This window comes from Vulpes vulpes, chromosome 12, assembly GCF_048418805.1.
Source record: "Vulpes vulpes isolate BD-2025 chromosome 12, VulVul3, whole genome shotgun sequence".
In the NCBI taxonomy this organism is placed as follows: Eukaryota; Metazoa; Chordata; class Mammalia; order Carnivora; family Canidae; genus Vulpes; species Vulpes vulpes.
Window position 1 is genome coordinate 21,457,732 of NC_132791.1, and position 14,412 is coordinate 21,472,143.

General features: G+C 39.5%; 1 protein-coding gene across 1 annotated transcript in view; it reads right to left on the minus strand.

Moving 5' to 3' along the window:
• Nucleotides 1–14,412, minus strand: part of MELK (maternal embryonic leucine zipper kinase) — a 93,005-nt gene that overhangs the window by 57,692 nt on the left and 20,901 nt on the right. The window contains exons 7-8 of the mRNA XM_026013223.2: nucleotides 12,363–12,455; nucleotides 6,037–6,135 (exon numbers count right to left, since the gene is read on the minus strand). Coding sequence (XP_025869008.1) covers nucleotides 6,037–6,135; nucleotides 12,363–12,455 — 192 coding nt within the window. The remainder of the gene's footprint in view (nucleotides 1–6,036; nucleotides 6,136–12,362; nucleotides 12,456–14,412) is intronic.

A 14,412-nucleotide genomic window follows, 5' to 3' on the forward strand; every position in this document is an offset into this window, starting at 1 on the left:
TGCAGAGTCTGCTTGAGATTCTCCCTCTCCCTCTGTCTGCCCCTCTTGCATGTACACGCGCGCTCTCCCTCTCTCAAATACATAAATAAATAGGAATTTTATTTTTTTAAAGATTTATTTTTATTTATTTATGATAGACATAGAGAGAGAGAGAGAGAGAGAGAGAGAGAGGCAGAGACACAGGCAGAGGGAGAAGCAGGCTCCACACCAGGAGCCTGACGCGGAACTCGATCCCGGGACTCCAGGATCGCAGCCCGGGCCAAAGGCAGGCGAAACCGCTGAGCCACCCAGGGAGCCCCAAATAGGAATTTTAAAATAGGAATTTTAAAATATAAAATAAAGTAAAACAAAATAAAACAAAATGAAGGAAAGGAGAAGGGGAGAGAAGGGGGAAAAGGCGAAGGTCATTCACTGTATGGATTACATAATCCCAAAGGATATATACAGACATATAAAGGTTTGTGTAAGTATAGATAATTTCTACAAATGCATGTAATAAATTTCTAAATAAATAGTTTTCTCTGTGGAAGAAAACAGACGGCTAGGTGAGCAGGAACGGTTTTTTTCTTTTAATTATATACCCCTGAGTAATGTTTTTTTATCATACATTCTTCGTTTTTCATTATAAAAACAATGAACTGAATGTCAGTTTCTTGATAAGCTACAAGCCTGGGCATTTCAGACCAATATTCTAGGAAAGGAGCAGGCAAGATCATTCTACTACAGATCATGAACACTAAGCCAGAAGGCAGCAAACTTTTTCTGAAAAGGAACAGAGAATAAATATTTTTGGTTCTGTGGGCCATGCAATCTGTCACAACTACTCAACTCCACCAACTGTCGTGGAAAAGCAGCCACAGACAATACATAAACAAATAGGTATAGCTATGTTCCAATAAAATTTCATTTAACCAAACAGGTGATGGTCCAGATTTGGCTGGTAGGCCACCATTTGCCAACCTATCACCTAGTCAAGAAGTCTGACTGAAGTTTAACGAACCTTTCTTTGCCTTTAGCATCCTAGAAAGGAGTAAATTAACACAACATGGATTCCTAGCTACTCACACATCTGTAAGAACTATATATCATTGGGATGCCTGGGTGGCTCAGTAGTTATATGTTTGCCTTTGGCTCAGGGCATGATCCCAGACTCACAGGATCCAGTCCCACATCGGACTCCCTCCATGGAGCCTGCTTCTCCCTCTGCCTATGTCTCTGCCTCTCTCTCTCTCTCTCTCTCTGTGTGTGTGTCTCTCATGAATAAATAAATAAAATCCTTAAAAAAAAAAAAAAAACTATATATCACACTACTAATTCAGGAGACAGAGTTGGTAGCAACAATTTCCTGACAAATCAACTACTACTTTCCAATAGAGTAGGATAATAATATATCCCACCCTCAACCCCTGGTCCACCTACCCCTCTGTTTAACTTGTCCCTACTGCCTCAATATTACTTGAAGAAGACCTGAATGCATAACCTCCTGCCAAGTAGTCTTCTTACAATGTGGATTACAACATTTTAACATTGCAAATCAAAGATTACAGCCTATATAATCATCACTATAAAAAAGAGATATAAAAATAAATAAATAAATAAATAAAAAATAAAAAAGAGATATAATTATTCTAAAATCAAAGTTTATAGTTGGTAAATCCATACAGTACCTTATTTTGTTTTACTAGGTGGATATCCATGGGATATGTGGAAGTTTGTTCAAAGTCAGATTTTTTTTTTTAGATTTTATTTACTCATTTAATTTGAGAGAGAGAGAGAGCATGAGCAGGGTGAGGGGCAAAGGGAGAAGCAGACTCCCCACTGAGCAGGGAGCCTGATGCAGGGCTCAATTCCAGGACCCTGGGATCATGACCTAAGTCAAAAGCAGACACTTAACCAACTGAGCCATCCAGGGCCCTCAAAATCAGATACCTTTATTGAGCCTTTGCATTGCCAAGGTGAATATTCAAAACTTTTCCTAGATAAAATTATTATAGTGATCCTTTATGTCATAATGTCTGACTAAAATTCCCATATACTCATCAAGAAATCAAGTATCCTTAGAAGTCTCTGTTTACAAAAGAATGTCAATTCTCCCTCCAGTTATACTGACAGTCACTTTTGTCCCTAGCATAGCCATAACCTCAGGAAATTTCCATTCATGTGTATGAAAAAACTATAAATGGGAACGCCTGGGTGGCTCAGTGGTTGAGTATCTGCCTTCCACCCAGGGCATGATTCTAGGGTCCTGGGATCGAGTCCTGCATCAGGCTCCCTGCATGGAGCCTGCTTCTCTCTCTACCTGTGTCTCTGCCTCTCTCTCTCTCTCTGTGTCTCTCAAGAATGAATAAATGAAATCTTAAAAAGAAAATAAAAGAAAAAAATGTAAATGGAATAGCAAAAAGAGATACAATATATAATTCCTTATAAATGTATAATCTGAAAAAAATACATAAAAATCTGATACTTAGTCCCTCGTCAACAATCTTATACCAATAACTGAGAAATTAAACAAAATGGGCACATTATTTGTGTCCAACCTGAACTCCTGATCATCCTTGCTCTACCAAGAGTCTTCCTCATCCCAGTTCATGGCAGCTCCAATTTTCCAATTGCTCAGATTATTACCCTATCCCACTCATCAGCAAATCATATTAGCTATACCTTCAAAAGACTATAGACTAGGGACACCTGGGTGGCTCAGCAGTTAAGCATCTGTCTTCAGCTCAGGGACTGATTCTGGAGTCCCAGGATGGAGTCCCACATCAGGCTCCCTGCATGGAGCCTGCTTCTCCCTCTGCCTATGTCTCTGAGCTGAGCCACCCAGACATCCCTAAAAATTCTAATCTTAAACTCTCCCCCAAGAAACAAAAGCAAATAGTAAAACGAAGAATATCCTTCAATTAACTTTATGTGGCTAATAAAATCTTGAAACCAAAAACAAAATAGTTTAAGAAAAGAAAGTCCACATTAATCTATGAGCAAATTTTAAGTTCTGGACAAAATACTGGCAAACCAAATTTAGACATATGTGTGTATAATAATAGCAAATATTTATTGAGCACTACTCTAATGCTGTGCATGGCTTAACTCATTTAATTCTAACAACCCTATATTGTAAAAACTATCATTCTATCCATTTTACAGAGAAAGAAACTAAGACTCAGAAAGGCCCAGTAATTTGCCATATTCTGTCCACTAACAGAAAGCAGAGATCCCAGATTTAAAAATACCAAACACACACACACACACACACACACACACAAACCCAGTAAGACTCTGATTTAATTGCTCTGGGGGCTGAACCTAATGTATTTTAAAGCATCCCAAGTGATGGTAATACGCAGAAAAATTACATGGACATAGCCAAGGCAAGAGATGTTTGTCATGATTTTAATATGAAACAAGAAACAGAGGTGAGAAAACATGATTTGTAAGATCCTTTCCAACAGTGAATTTCCACGATTATGTATTCCCATACTGTCTTTCTAGAATTCTAAACGATACAAGATTTCATGCTGTACCACCTAACAGATCCACTTCTAGTTCATCTTAGGAGAAATGTCAGTTTATTTCTCTTGTATGAAATTCTTAAAAAAAAAAAAAAAAAGAGGGGGTAAAATATAATAGTAGCTTACAATACTAAAATTATTTTCAGAACAAGAAACATTGCTCTACAGAAAAAAAGTAGCAAAAAGAGTGAATAATTGAAGAGGCCAACCCAATTTTTTTTAAAAAAAGCATAGCTGCAAAATTATTGCTGAGCTGTCCAAAGACCAGCCTTCACCCCACTTCACTTGTTTTAGGTAAAGCTGAAGCTATGAAGTGATCCTAACTACTCTCTCCCATATTCTGTTGTTGACAGAGTAAGGTGTGGCTCTTTGGAATCAGGAACTGCTTGCTACCACAGTGAGCTTAGCGCAGAGCCAAAGCAACAACTGCTACCCTGCAAAGCTTAGGGAAAGGAGGAAATACAGGCTGTTGGTTACCTCCAGCCAGCCTCAGGAAGCCAGCCACCAGCCTACTGCCCCATCCAGTTTCCCTTCCCAAGGAGAAGCACATACACATATGTTTCCCCAAAGCAGTGGTAACAGCTACTGCTAACCTACTTTCATTCGATTGCGGAATCAGAGCTCCTTAGCCTTCAGAATTGGAACTACTACAACTTCATCTCTTCCCAAAACTACTCTTTGTAATTTTGGCATGGATTTTAAAAGTTTTTCTAGGGTGGGATTTAGGAAATAAATAGTAAGCCAAATAAATTTAAAAACTGAAGTCTGAACGCAGTGCCCTTAAACCTGTTCCTATAGGGTAAGAAATGAGCCACCTGGGATTACCACTTTCAACTCATGTACCACGTCCCAAAAATAGGAGTTGATTTAGATAATCTCCCTACCTAAAGGGCATTAGAGACCCAGTGGTCCAGCATATAAAACATCAGACCATTTTCTCCCATGCTTCTCCTATCTTCTATCTTTGCTCATACTATCTACTCTATCAGCGTGCTCTCTCCCACATCCCTTTCTGAAGCACTTCTACCCTTTTTTTGAAAGCCCTGCTCAAACCTCACTTCCTCTAATATGTGTTCTCCCAAACCCTTCACCCACTCCTATATTAACTTCATTTTTATTTCTGTTATAACATGGCATCCCAGACCCTTTGCCCTCTTTAGATAGCCTTGTATCTGTCTCCAACAAAAAATCAGGCCCAGTGGACAATGATCAAGTTTCACAGATCCTTGTTCATGCCTTCCAGTATCTCATACAAAGACGACCTTCAGGAAATACTTCTTCAACAGAACTGAATTCAAAACACATAGAGAGAAGCTGCTCTGCAGGTCTGACCCTGGTTTGCTAGGGACACAAAATAGTGCTTTCTTCCCTTTTACATATCTTCTTGTGTTATCCTGCTTTGAATATTAAATCTTTTTTTTTTTTTAAAGATTTTATTTATTCATGAGAGACACAGAGAGAGAGAGGCAGAGACACACAGGCAGAGAGAAGCAGGCTCCATGCAGGGAGCCCGACGTGGGACTCGATCCCAGGTCTCCAAGATCACGCCCTAGGCCAAAGGCAGGCACCAACCCCTGAGCCACCCAGGCATCCCTGAATATTAAATCTTTAAAAAGAATTTTACAATTTTCCTTGCTATATACGATTTTGAGGATTTAACTGAAAATAATTCAGGGCAGCCCAGGTGGCTCAGCGGTTTAGCACCGCCTTCAGCCCAGAAGAGCCTGCTTCTCCCTCTGCCTGTGTCTCTGCCTCTCTCTCATGAATAAATAAATAGAATCTTTAAAAAATAATAATAATTGAAAATAATTCACATAACCTAAAATTCACTTTTAAATGTATAGTTCAGTAGTTTTTAGTATATTCACAAAGTTGCGTGATCATTACCACTATATAATTCCAGAACGCTCTCAGCACCCCAAAAATAAACCCTGTATCCCTTAGCCACTCCCTCACTGCCATTCCATCCCCAACCCCCACAACCACAAATCTACTTTCTGTCTCTGATAGATATGATTTTTAACAAAGCTAACAGTGCTCTTAACTGTAGTTTTAGTATACCTTAAAAGCCAAATGTTACCTTAAAAAAAAAAAAAACTTTCTCTTATTTTACCAGAATTCAATAGGAGAATGTGATTTAACCCAATAAATTAGCACGGTGTCATTTCAGGATACAAAATAAAAACTCTTAGCAGAAAAATCATCTTACCTGTTTAGTTCCTCATTTGTCTTTATCTTATTGAGATATTTACCCAAGCAGCATTATACACAAGGACAGTATACATATTATGAGGACACACATGGACAAGTTTTCAAAAACTGAATACACAAGTATAAGCAGCACCCAAATCAAGAAACTGAACAGGACCTCCCTCATATTCCATTCATTCCTTCCTCCAAAGCATAAGCACTATCTTGACCTCTAACAGTACACATTACTTTTGCCTATTATTGTACTTTTATAGACAGAAGCAAATAGTATGCAATATAAAATCTGTACATTGAAATTCTGTCTTGTGATACTCACCATAATCTTCTTGTACAAAGCCATAACATTATCATCATCAAATGGTAGAAAGCCACACATAAGTACATATAAGAGTATGCCCATACTCCAAACATCTGCCTGAGAGGGAGGGAGAGAGTAATAAATACATACATACATACATACATATTACAGAATGGCAGTACACTTAACAGAATCATAGAATCTTCACAGAGCTGAAAAGAGTGCAGAGACCATCCAAATCAGCATGGTTATTATAAAGACAGGGAACCTAAACCCCAGAAAGGAAGACTTGCTGAAAGTCATCCAATCAATGACAGATCACCCAGCTCAGTCTCCTAACTTTCGTTGCAGGGCACTCTCTTCCAGCGTTGGATTCTAACACTTAATAGAAACTAATTCCCAGTTGGCTGGACTTGACTGGACGTGATAAGGAAGGAGATGAGCCCAGGTCTCTTGATTCTGAAAAACAATTCTGTAGTGTTATTGAGGGCTTATGACATGTGAGGATTAGATAAACACACATGAGGATGTCAAAACAAGTCTTAAAATTTACTTCTGATAATCTGCAAATGTGACTGAGCTGTGCTGTAAAGTCCTCTCTATGTAAAGAAACCTTAATAAAGTTCAACAATTGACTTCTCAAATATAGAGGCTAGAAATTAGCCTTCCAGCACAAACACCCCTACAAATCTCAAAATCCCAGAAAGGAGCTTAACCTTTATGTAAGATATCCATGTGTCCCGTGAGTCCTAAGTACTAACTACTTATTCAAGCGGTATTTGGCCTTAGTCAATAATGATACCACTGTTGGCTGAGGACAAGTCACAGCTCCCACCCCTGCTTGAGCCTTAGGAAAATTTTAAGAGCTGAAAAGGGCAGCATTTTTTTTTAAAGGCAGGAGGGGTTGGGCAGAGGAGAAAAAAGACTTAAAATTACTCAAGCAGCATCACATCTAGGTAGTACCTATACTAACTCTTAGTCCTGTCTACCAAATGACATCAAATTATTAAGAGGCCCCAAGTGAACAATCCACTTTCAGGCAAACACCTGATTTTTTTCTTCCAAATTGCAGAAGGTCGAAAAGTAACCATTTATGCCTCAGAGATGTCAAATAATTAATCTATAAATGAAGCCCAAATAGCATGGCACTCCTGACCAGGGTGTTAAATTCAAAGCAAAGAGGAAGGAGTGGGCTAGCATGGCCTCGTCAAATGTCATAAGAAGAGGTCAACAGAAAGATTATGTCTGAAGTTAAATAAAAAGATAAGAAAAAAAAAGTAATATCCCCACAGAAATCTACCAAAGCCTACTAGAGAGAAAAAAGCAGAAAAAGTACTCCTCAGTTAACTCATCCAAGTACCTTCCATTCACTATTTTGAATTGATATGAGAATAAATTAATCAATTAAAATCATAAGCCAAAGCAAATGCAAGTAAATCTATAAGCAACCAATTGCCAAGTAAGGAAAAAAAAAATAATCAGAGGGAGGAGGGGCTTGAACTATTCCCTGTGAGAAATCACTGAAGGAACTAGAGATATTTACCAGGGACATTCCTTAAAGCCTGCTCTGGATCATGAACAAAAGAATTACCTAAAGTACTTATTTTAGGATGATTTTCTTTTCCTCCCTTTTTTTTTTAAAGCCCCACCTTAGAAAACAAAACCAAAATCTCTTAAGCACCCAGGATTGAATTCTAGCTCTTTTAACAAGTGCCTCAGACAATTCCTGGGACACCATCCTAGAAGGATGGAAAGTCAAACTAAAATGGACAAGAGGGACACCTATGTGGCTCAGTCAGTTAAGTGTCCAACTCTTGATTTTCAGCTCAGAATGATCTTAGGGTTGAGAGATTGAGCCCCACATCAGTCTCTGAACTGGGCATGGAGGAGCCTGCTTGAAATTTTCTCTCTCTCTCTGCCCCTCCCCTCACTCACTTTCTCTCTCTCTCTAAAACAAAATTAAAGAGACAAGAAAACACCTTAAGATCCTACAGGAAAATCTCATATCCATTCAAACCAGGAGAGCCTCATAACCAGTCTCCTAGGAATCTTGTGAGCATTAAGCATAGGATTACCACTCCTCCTGGGAGACTGGATGGAACAGTGGGAAAAATACAGGTAATGGTGAGTGGAGAGATGGGTGAAATAGGTGAAGAGGCTTAAAGAGTACACTTATCATGATGAGGAATAAGTAAATGTACAGAACTGCTGTATCGCTATATTGCACACCTGAAACTAATATGACACCATATGTTAACTATACTGTATTTAAAATTAAAAACTTTTTTAAAATGTAAAAAAAAAAGGGACACCTGAGTGGCTCAGTGGTTGAGCGTCTGCCTTCAGCTCAGGGTGTGATCCCAGCATCCTGGGATTGAGTCCCACATCGGGCTCACATAGGGAGTCTGCTTCTCCCTTAAAAAAAAAAAAAAAAAAAAAGATTTTATTTATTTATTCATGAGAGACACAGAGAGGCAGAGACACAGGCAGAGGAAGAAGCAGGGTCCACGCAGGGAGCCTAACACTGGACTCAATCCCGGGTCTCCAGGATCACACCCTGAGCTGAAGGCGGCGCAAACCGCTGAGCCACCCGGGCTGCCCAAATAAAATCTTTTTTAAAAAATATCTAATAAAATGAGAGAGAGAGAGAGTAGGGGTACACAGTAAAACCTTAGTTCAAATTTTGACCTGTAGTTACCAGCTTTGTGATTCTGAGAAGACACTTAATTTCTGAACCTCAATTTCAACATCTTTACCTTAATGAAATGAGTAATTCATTCCAAAGGATTTTTGTGTATTTAAAGATAGATTGTTTGTTTTTGACAGAGAGAGAGAGAGAGAGAAATGCCCTCACAGAATCAGGAAGGAGCAGAGTGGGAGGGAGAAGAAGAGGGAGAAACACTCTAAAGCAGACTCCACACTGCGTGGAGCCCAGACGCAGGGCTGGATCCCACTACCGAGAGATCACTACCTAAGTGAAAACCAAGAGTCGGAAGATGAACTGACTGTCCCAACACTCAGGTGCCCCAGGATGTTTGTGGATTTAAATGAAAATTATAAAATTATCTAGCTTAAGTGACGGGGGCACAGAGGGCTAGCTGAGGACAAAACGCAAGCTGATAAATGACCCCCACCCAGGGTGGGATATGTATGACATTCCTCAGGAAGCTTCCAGTTTTCTTTTTTTTTATTTTATTTTTTTTGCCTCCAGTTTTCTTAATGTTAATACCCTGCTAAAGGGAAAAACAATCTTTAACTTGACCATGGCAAGGCCTCCAGTATCTTGTAGGTCCTCCTTAGCATATGAAAATCCTTTTGAAACCTCCCTTTTTCCTTAACTCCCCCACTCCCATGTATATAATCAGTCAGTCCCGCACAAGCCCAGGGCAGCAGCTCTACCTGCCGAGGGTCCTGTCTCCGTGCTTTAATAAAACCACCATTTTGCACCAAAGACGTCTCAATTCTTTCTTGGTTGTCGGCTCTGGACCTCACCTATATTCCAAAACTTCATCATTAAGAAATCCTATACACTGTTGTAGGAATATAAAATGTTGCGTGGAAGACAGTATGACAGGCCCTCAAAAAATTAGATCTAGAATTACCAGGGTGCCTGGGTGGCTCAGTTTCTTAAGCATCTGACTTCAGTTCAGATCATGATCTCAGAGTCCTGGATGGAGCCCTGTGACCAGCTCCCTGCTCAGAGGGGAGTCTGCTTCTCCCTCCCCCTCTCCCTTTGCCCCTCCCCTCGCTTGTACTCTCTTTCTCAAATAAATAAATAAAATCTTAAAAAAATAAATAAGAATTTAAAAAATAAAAATACAATTACCATATGACACAGCAATTCGACTTTGGGGTATAATATCTAAAACTACTGAAAGCAAGGACTCAAAGAAATCTCTGTTCCTATGAACAACATTCACAATAACGAAGGGGGGGCATTTATTCATTCATTCGTTCATTCATTTGAGAGAGGGAAAGAGCGACTGAAAGAGCAGGAATGGTGGGGGTAGGGGCAGAGAGGCAGAGGAAGAGGCAAGGAGCCTCTGAGCAAGGAGCCTACCACAGGCTCGATCTGAGACTCTAGGATTACAACCCAAGCCAAAGGCAGACATTTAACCGAGCCACCCAGGCACCCCTAAAAATGAAAAAATTCTGACACATGCCACAATACAGATAAGCCTTGAAGACATTATGCTAAGTGAAATTAGTCACAAAAAGACAAATACTGTATGACTCCAACATATAAGGTACCTAGAGTGGTCAAGTTCATAAAAACTGTAAGTGGAAGGGTGGTTGCCAGCAGTGGGAGGAGGGAGGAATAAAGAGTAATTATTTAATGGATAGAGAGTTTCATTTTGCAAAATGGAAAGAGCTCTGGGGATTATTTGCATAACAATATGAATGTGCCTAACATTACTGAACTGTACACTTAAAAATGGTTAAGATAGGGGTGCCTGGGTGGCTCAGTCAGTTATGTGTCTGCCTTCAGGTCAGGTCATGATCTTGGGATCCTGGGATAGAGCCCTGCATCGAGCTCCCTGCTCAGTGGGGAGCCTGCTTCTCCTTCCCCTTCTGCTGCTCCCCCTGCTTATGCTCTTGCTCTCTGTCAAATAAATAAATAAAATCTTTTTTAAAAAATGGTTTGGTTTTAAAAAAAGATGGTAAATCTTACATTATATGTATTTTTACCACAATTGAAAAGGACCTAGTATGACTCCAGAACTACGTTAAATGTTCAGTAAAAGTTTGTTCCTTTTCCTACAACTAACTGAGAAGGCCTCAACATTACTTTTGTGCTATATCTGCCAAAAATGCATAACCTAAATCTAATCATAGGCATCATACAAATTCAAATTGAGGGACTTTCTACAAAATAAGAGGTTACCTCAAAAATGTCAAGGTCAGGGCACCTGGGTGGCTCAGTGGCCGAGCATCTGCCTTTGGCTCAGGTCAAGATCCCAGGGTCCTCGGGTCCTGGGATTGAGTCCCACATTGGGCTCCCCACAAGGGGGCCTGCTTTTCCCTCTGCCTATGTCTCTGCCTCTCTGTGTCCCTCGTAAATAAACAAATAAAATCTTTACCAATAAAAAAAATGTCAAGGTCAAAGAAGATAAAGGAAGGTTAAGGAATTCTACTAGATTAAAGAAGACCATTTAGACGACAACTAAATGCAATACGTGATCCTGAACTGAATGCTGGACTGGAGGGAAAATACAACTAAGAACATTAGTGATATGATTATCAGCATGGGAATATGAATTATGGATTAAATAAGTTGTATCGATGTTAAACTCCCTGATTTTGAAAACTAAAGTATGGGCATAAAAGAGAAGGTCCTTGCTTTTACAAAATATACATAGTATTTAATGATAAAGGGATATGATGTCTAAAACTTACTCTTGATTGGTTCAAAAAAAGAATATGCATATATACAGAGAATGAGCAAGCAATTATAAGAAAAAATGTAAACAATTATGAATATGACTAAATGTATACAGAAGTTCCTCCTTCCATATTTGCAACTATAAGTTCTATATCTAAATAGACACCAGAAAGAAGTCAGTTCCATCTTCTCTTGTTATAAATTAAGTCAATGGGCGTATCTCAAAGTTTCTCTAACATAACACTAGCTCCAAAAGATGCTCCACATAAAAGGTGGACTCTGTAGGCAAAGCAAATCAAGACCAGCTGCTCTCTGTGATGCTCCTCTCTCAAAGGACAACACTGTACAGGAATATATTAAAGATGTGGAGATGTCCTGAACTAAAGAAAACTGTTTAATCCAGCATTTCCTGACCTTTTGATAACTAAACCTTGTTTGCCTTAGGATAGTAGTATCAGCAAAATTAGTACTCCAGAGAATGGAAAGCACGGACTAGCTTGTAGTAGCTGACAGTAAGTAAAACAAGCAATTCCAGGCCTTCTGAGCCTGGGCCTCTGACACAGGACTGCTAGCCTCACATAGTTAGTTGGCTATGAACAAAGTACAAGTTTTCTCAGAGCTAACCAGAATCTCTAAAAACTGAGCCTACGACTCTGACTTTGCACTCTACCTGGCAGGCCTAACCACCTTAAGCTATGGTACTGTTTAACACAAAAGCAACCAACACAAGGACACCAGAAAAGTATCCTTGCTTTATAAGTATTCTATGTATTATTACATTTATTGTAAGTTATTCATTTCATGCATTACTTTATATCTTACTCCCCTAATAGACTGAACTCTGATAAACAAGATCATTTCTTGCCTTATTGTAATATCCCCAATGCACAATGCCTGACTCACTATAGGTCACCAATAAATATATATTGATTATATACTGAATTAATCAATGAATGATTACCTCTGATCCCAGATAGGATTTGCCTTGTATTAATTCAGGTGCTGCATAAGCAAGACTCCCACAGCACGTCTGCAGATGGTAGTCCTTGTTACCCTGCCAATAAGAAAGAACGAAAGACTTATTAATTACAGCCCTTAAGAAATTAAAACCTTGGGATGCCTGGGTGGCTCAGTGGTTGAGCATCTGCCTTCAGCTTAGGCCATGATCCTGGAGTCCCAGGATTAAGTCTCACATCAGGCTCCCTGCATGGAGGCTGCTTCTCCTGCCTCTGCCTATGTCTCTGCCTCTGTGTGTGTGTCTGTCTCTTGTGAATAAATAATTAAAATATTTTTTTTAATAAATAAAATCTTTAAAAAAATTAAAACCTTAATAAACATTCTTTCAGCACAAGCAAAAAGAAGCTAGACAAAGAATTAGCCCAAATAATAAAAGACTCTGCAGCCAACCCAATACCCTGGCTATATGCATGCATGCACATGCAGTTCCCTCTTCTCTGGATTTCCAATACCACTACAACCTGGCATGAACAAAATCCTTTGCCCCTTAGCTTAGTCAAGTCAGGTTCATACTTTCCTAGACATCCATTCACACAATAATCAGCTTAGCATGCATCCAAGCACCCATGTCTTCCCACCCCCAAGTACTCAAAGAAAAAGCAGTATTTCTTTCCTAGACCCTATCTCTAATACCAAATCTTTACAAATTCAGAAGCTTCTCTTTCCTTAGAGAGGAGTCTGCTGCATAGAACAGAGCCTCAGGAGTCTGTTTTCTAGACCCTGCTATAACACAAATCACAGCCTGAACTTCCAGACCTGTGAAAATGAGGAATCTGCTCAACATCCTCTGCTCTCCCACAGACATATTGAGACATAATGAAAATGATACAACTTCCCAGCACTTGTATAGTCTTACAACTTGCAAACGACTTGGGAAATTGTGAAAATTCATTTACAACTGCAACCACATGCCCAGAAGTGAACTCCTCAGCAGAAAGCGGAGGCAATCTTCTCCCAGCCAACCCTGCTTTTTTCAGATGGTATCTGTGTGGGTCGAATCTGTGGCAGTCATAAATAAAAGCTAATGGAGTCTGTCACAAACCTTCTCCACTGCCTCCTGTGGAGAACATGACTTAAACCAGTTTATCTGCTGAAAGTATGTTTTATCTTTATATGGCTGCCGATCAAAAAAAATGCCTTATAGCATTTGGCTCCCAGACACAAGGATCCATTGACAATCTCTGAAGAGCCAAGGGAAGGGGAGGAAAATCAGATAGAATCAAACATTCCGCTGAAGGGGCAAAATCTGCTTCCCTTTGCATTTAGCTAATTTTGATTGGGGCAGGAAATAATCCTGGGACTACAAAGGGTTGAGACAGGTCTGCAATTTCAACATTCTTAATGAGTGTAGACAGCTCATTTTAGAGACTGTGAGTGCCATCATTAGAGAGCTCAGGAGGAAGCCTCCAACAGGCAGCCACACAGGAGCTCTGCAGACAGCGCAGCTGGAAAGTTCAAAGTCACCTCAAGGTATGCTGGAGAACACCAGTACTTAACTGTGGAGTGCAAATTAAGGAAATATATAACAGTATAAATTTAAAAGTGTATATGGACTTCTTCCTTCTTCTTTTATAAGGAAAGGGGATTGTCTCTCAAAATGTAACTGCTAGTTATATAACCATTTGGATAAACAAAGAAAGATTTGCACTAAATTCCCAAAACTCTATTTAAATGAACAAAAGCATCATCTAGTGGCAACATACTCAAACTGCAAACACATGATCAATTCAGCATTCATGTTGTTAATGACCTCACGTCACCTCAGCACTGCAAATTCTCTCACAGCACACCCATGGGGTCATCAGCAGGACCAACCCTGGACCTAGAGCAGTGGTTCTCAATCTTGGCTACATATTAGAACCATCCAGAGAACTTCTAGAAGGGATGAAATTTAACACTCTTAATGGATGCACCCAGGCTCAGTAAAGGCTAAGTCATTGCAAGATAACATACTAAGAGGTGCATTTACAAAGGAAATAAATGCATTTTGATTT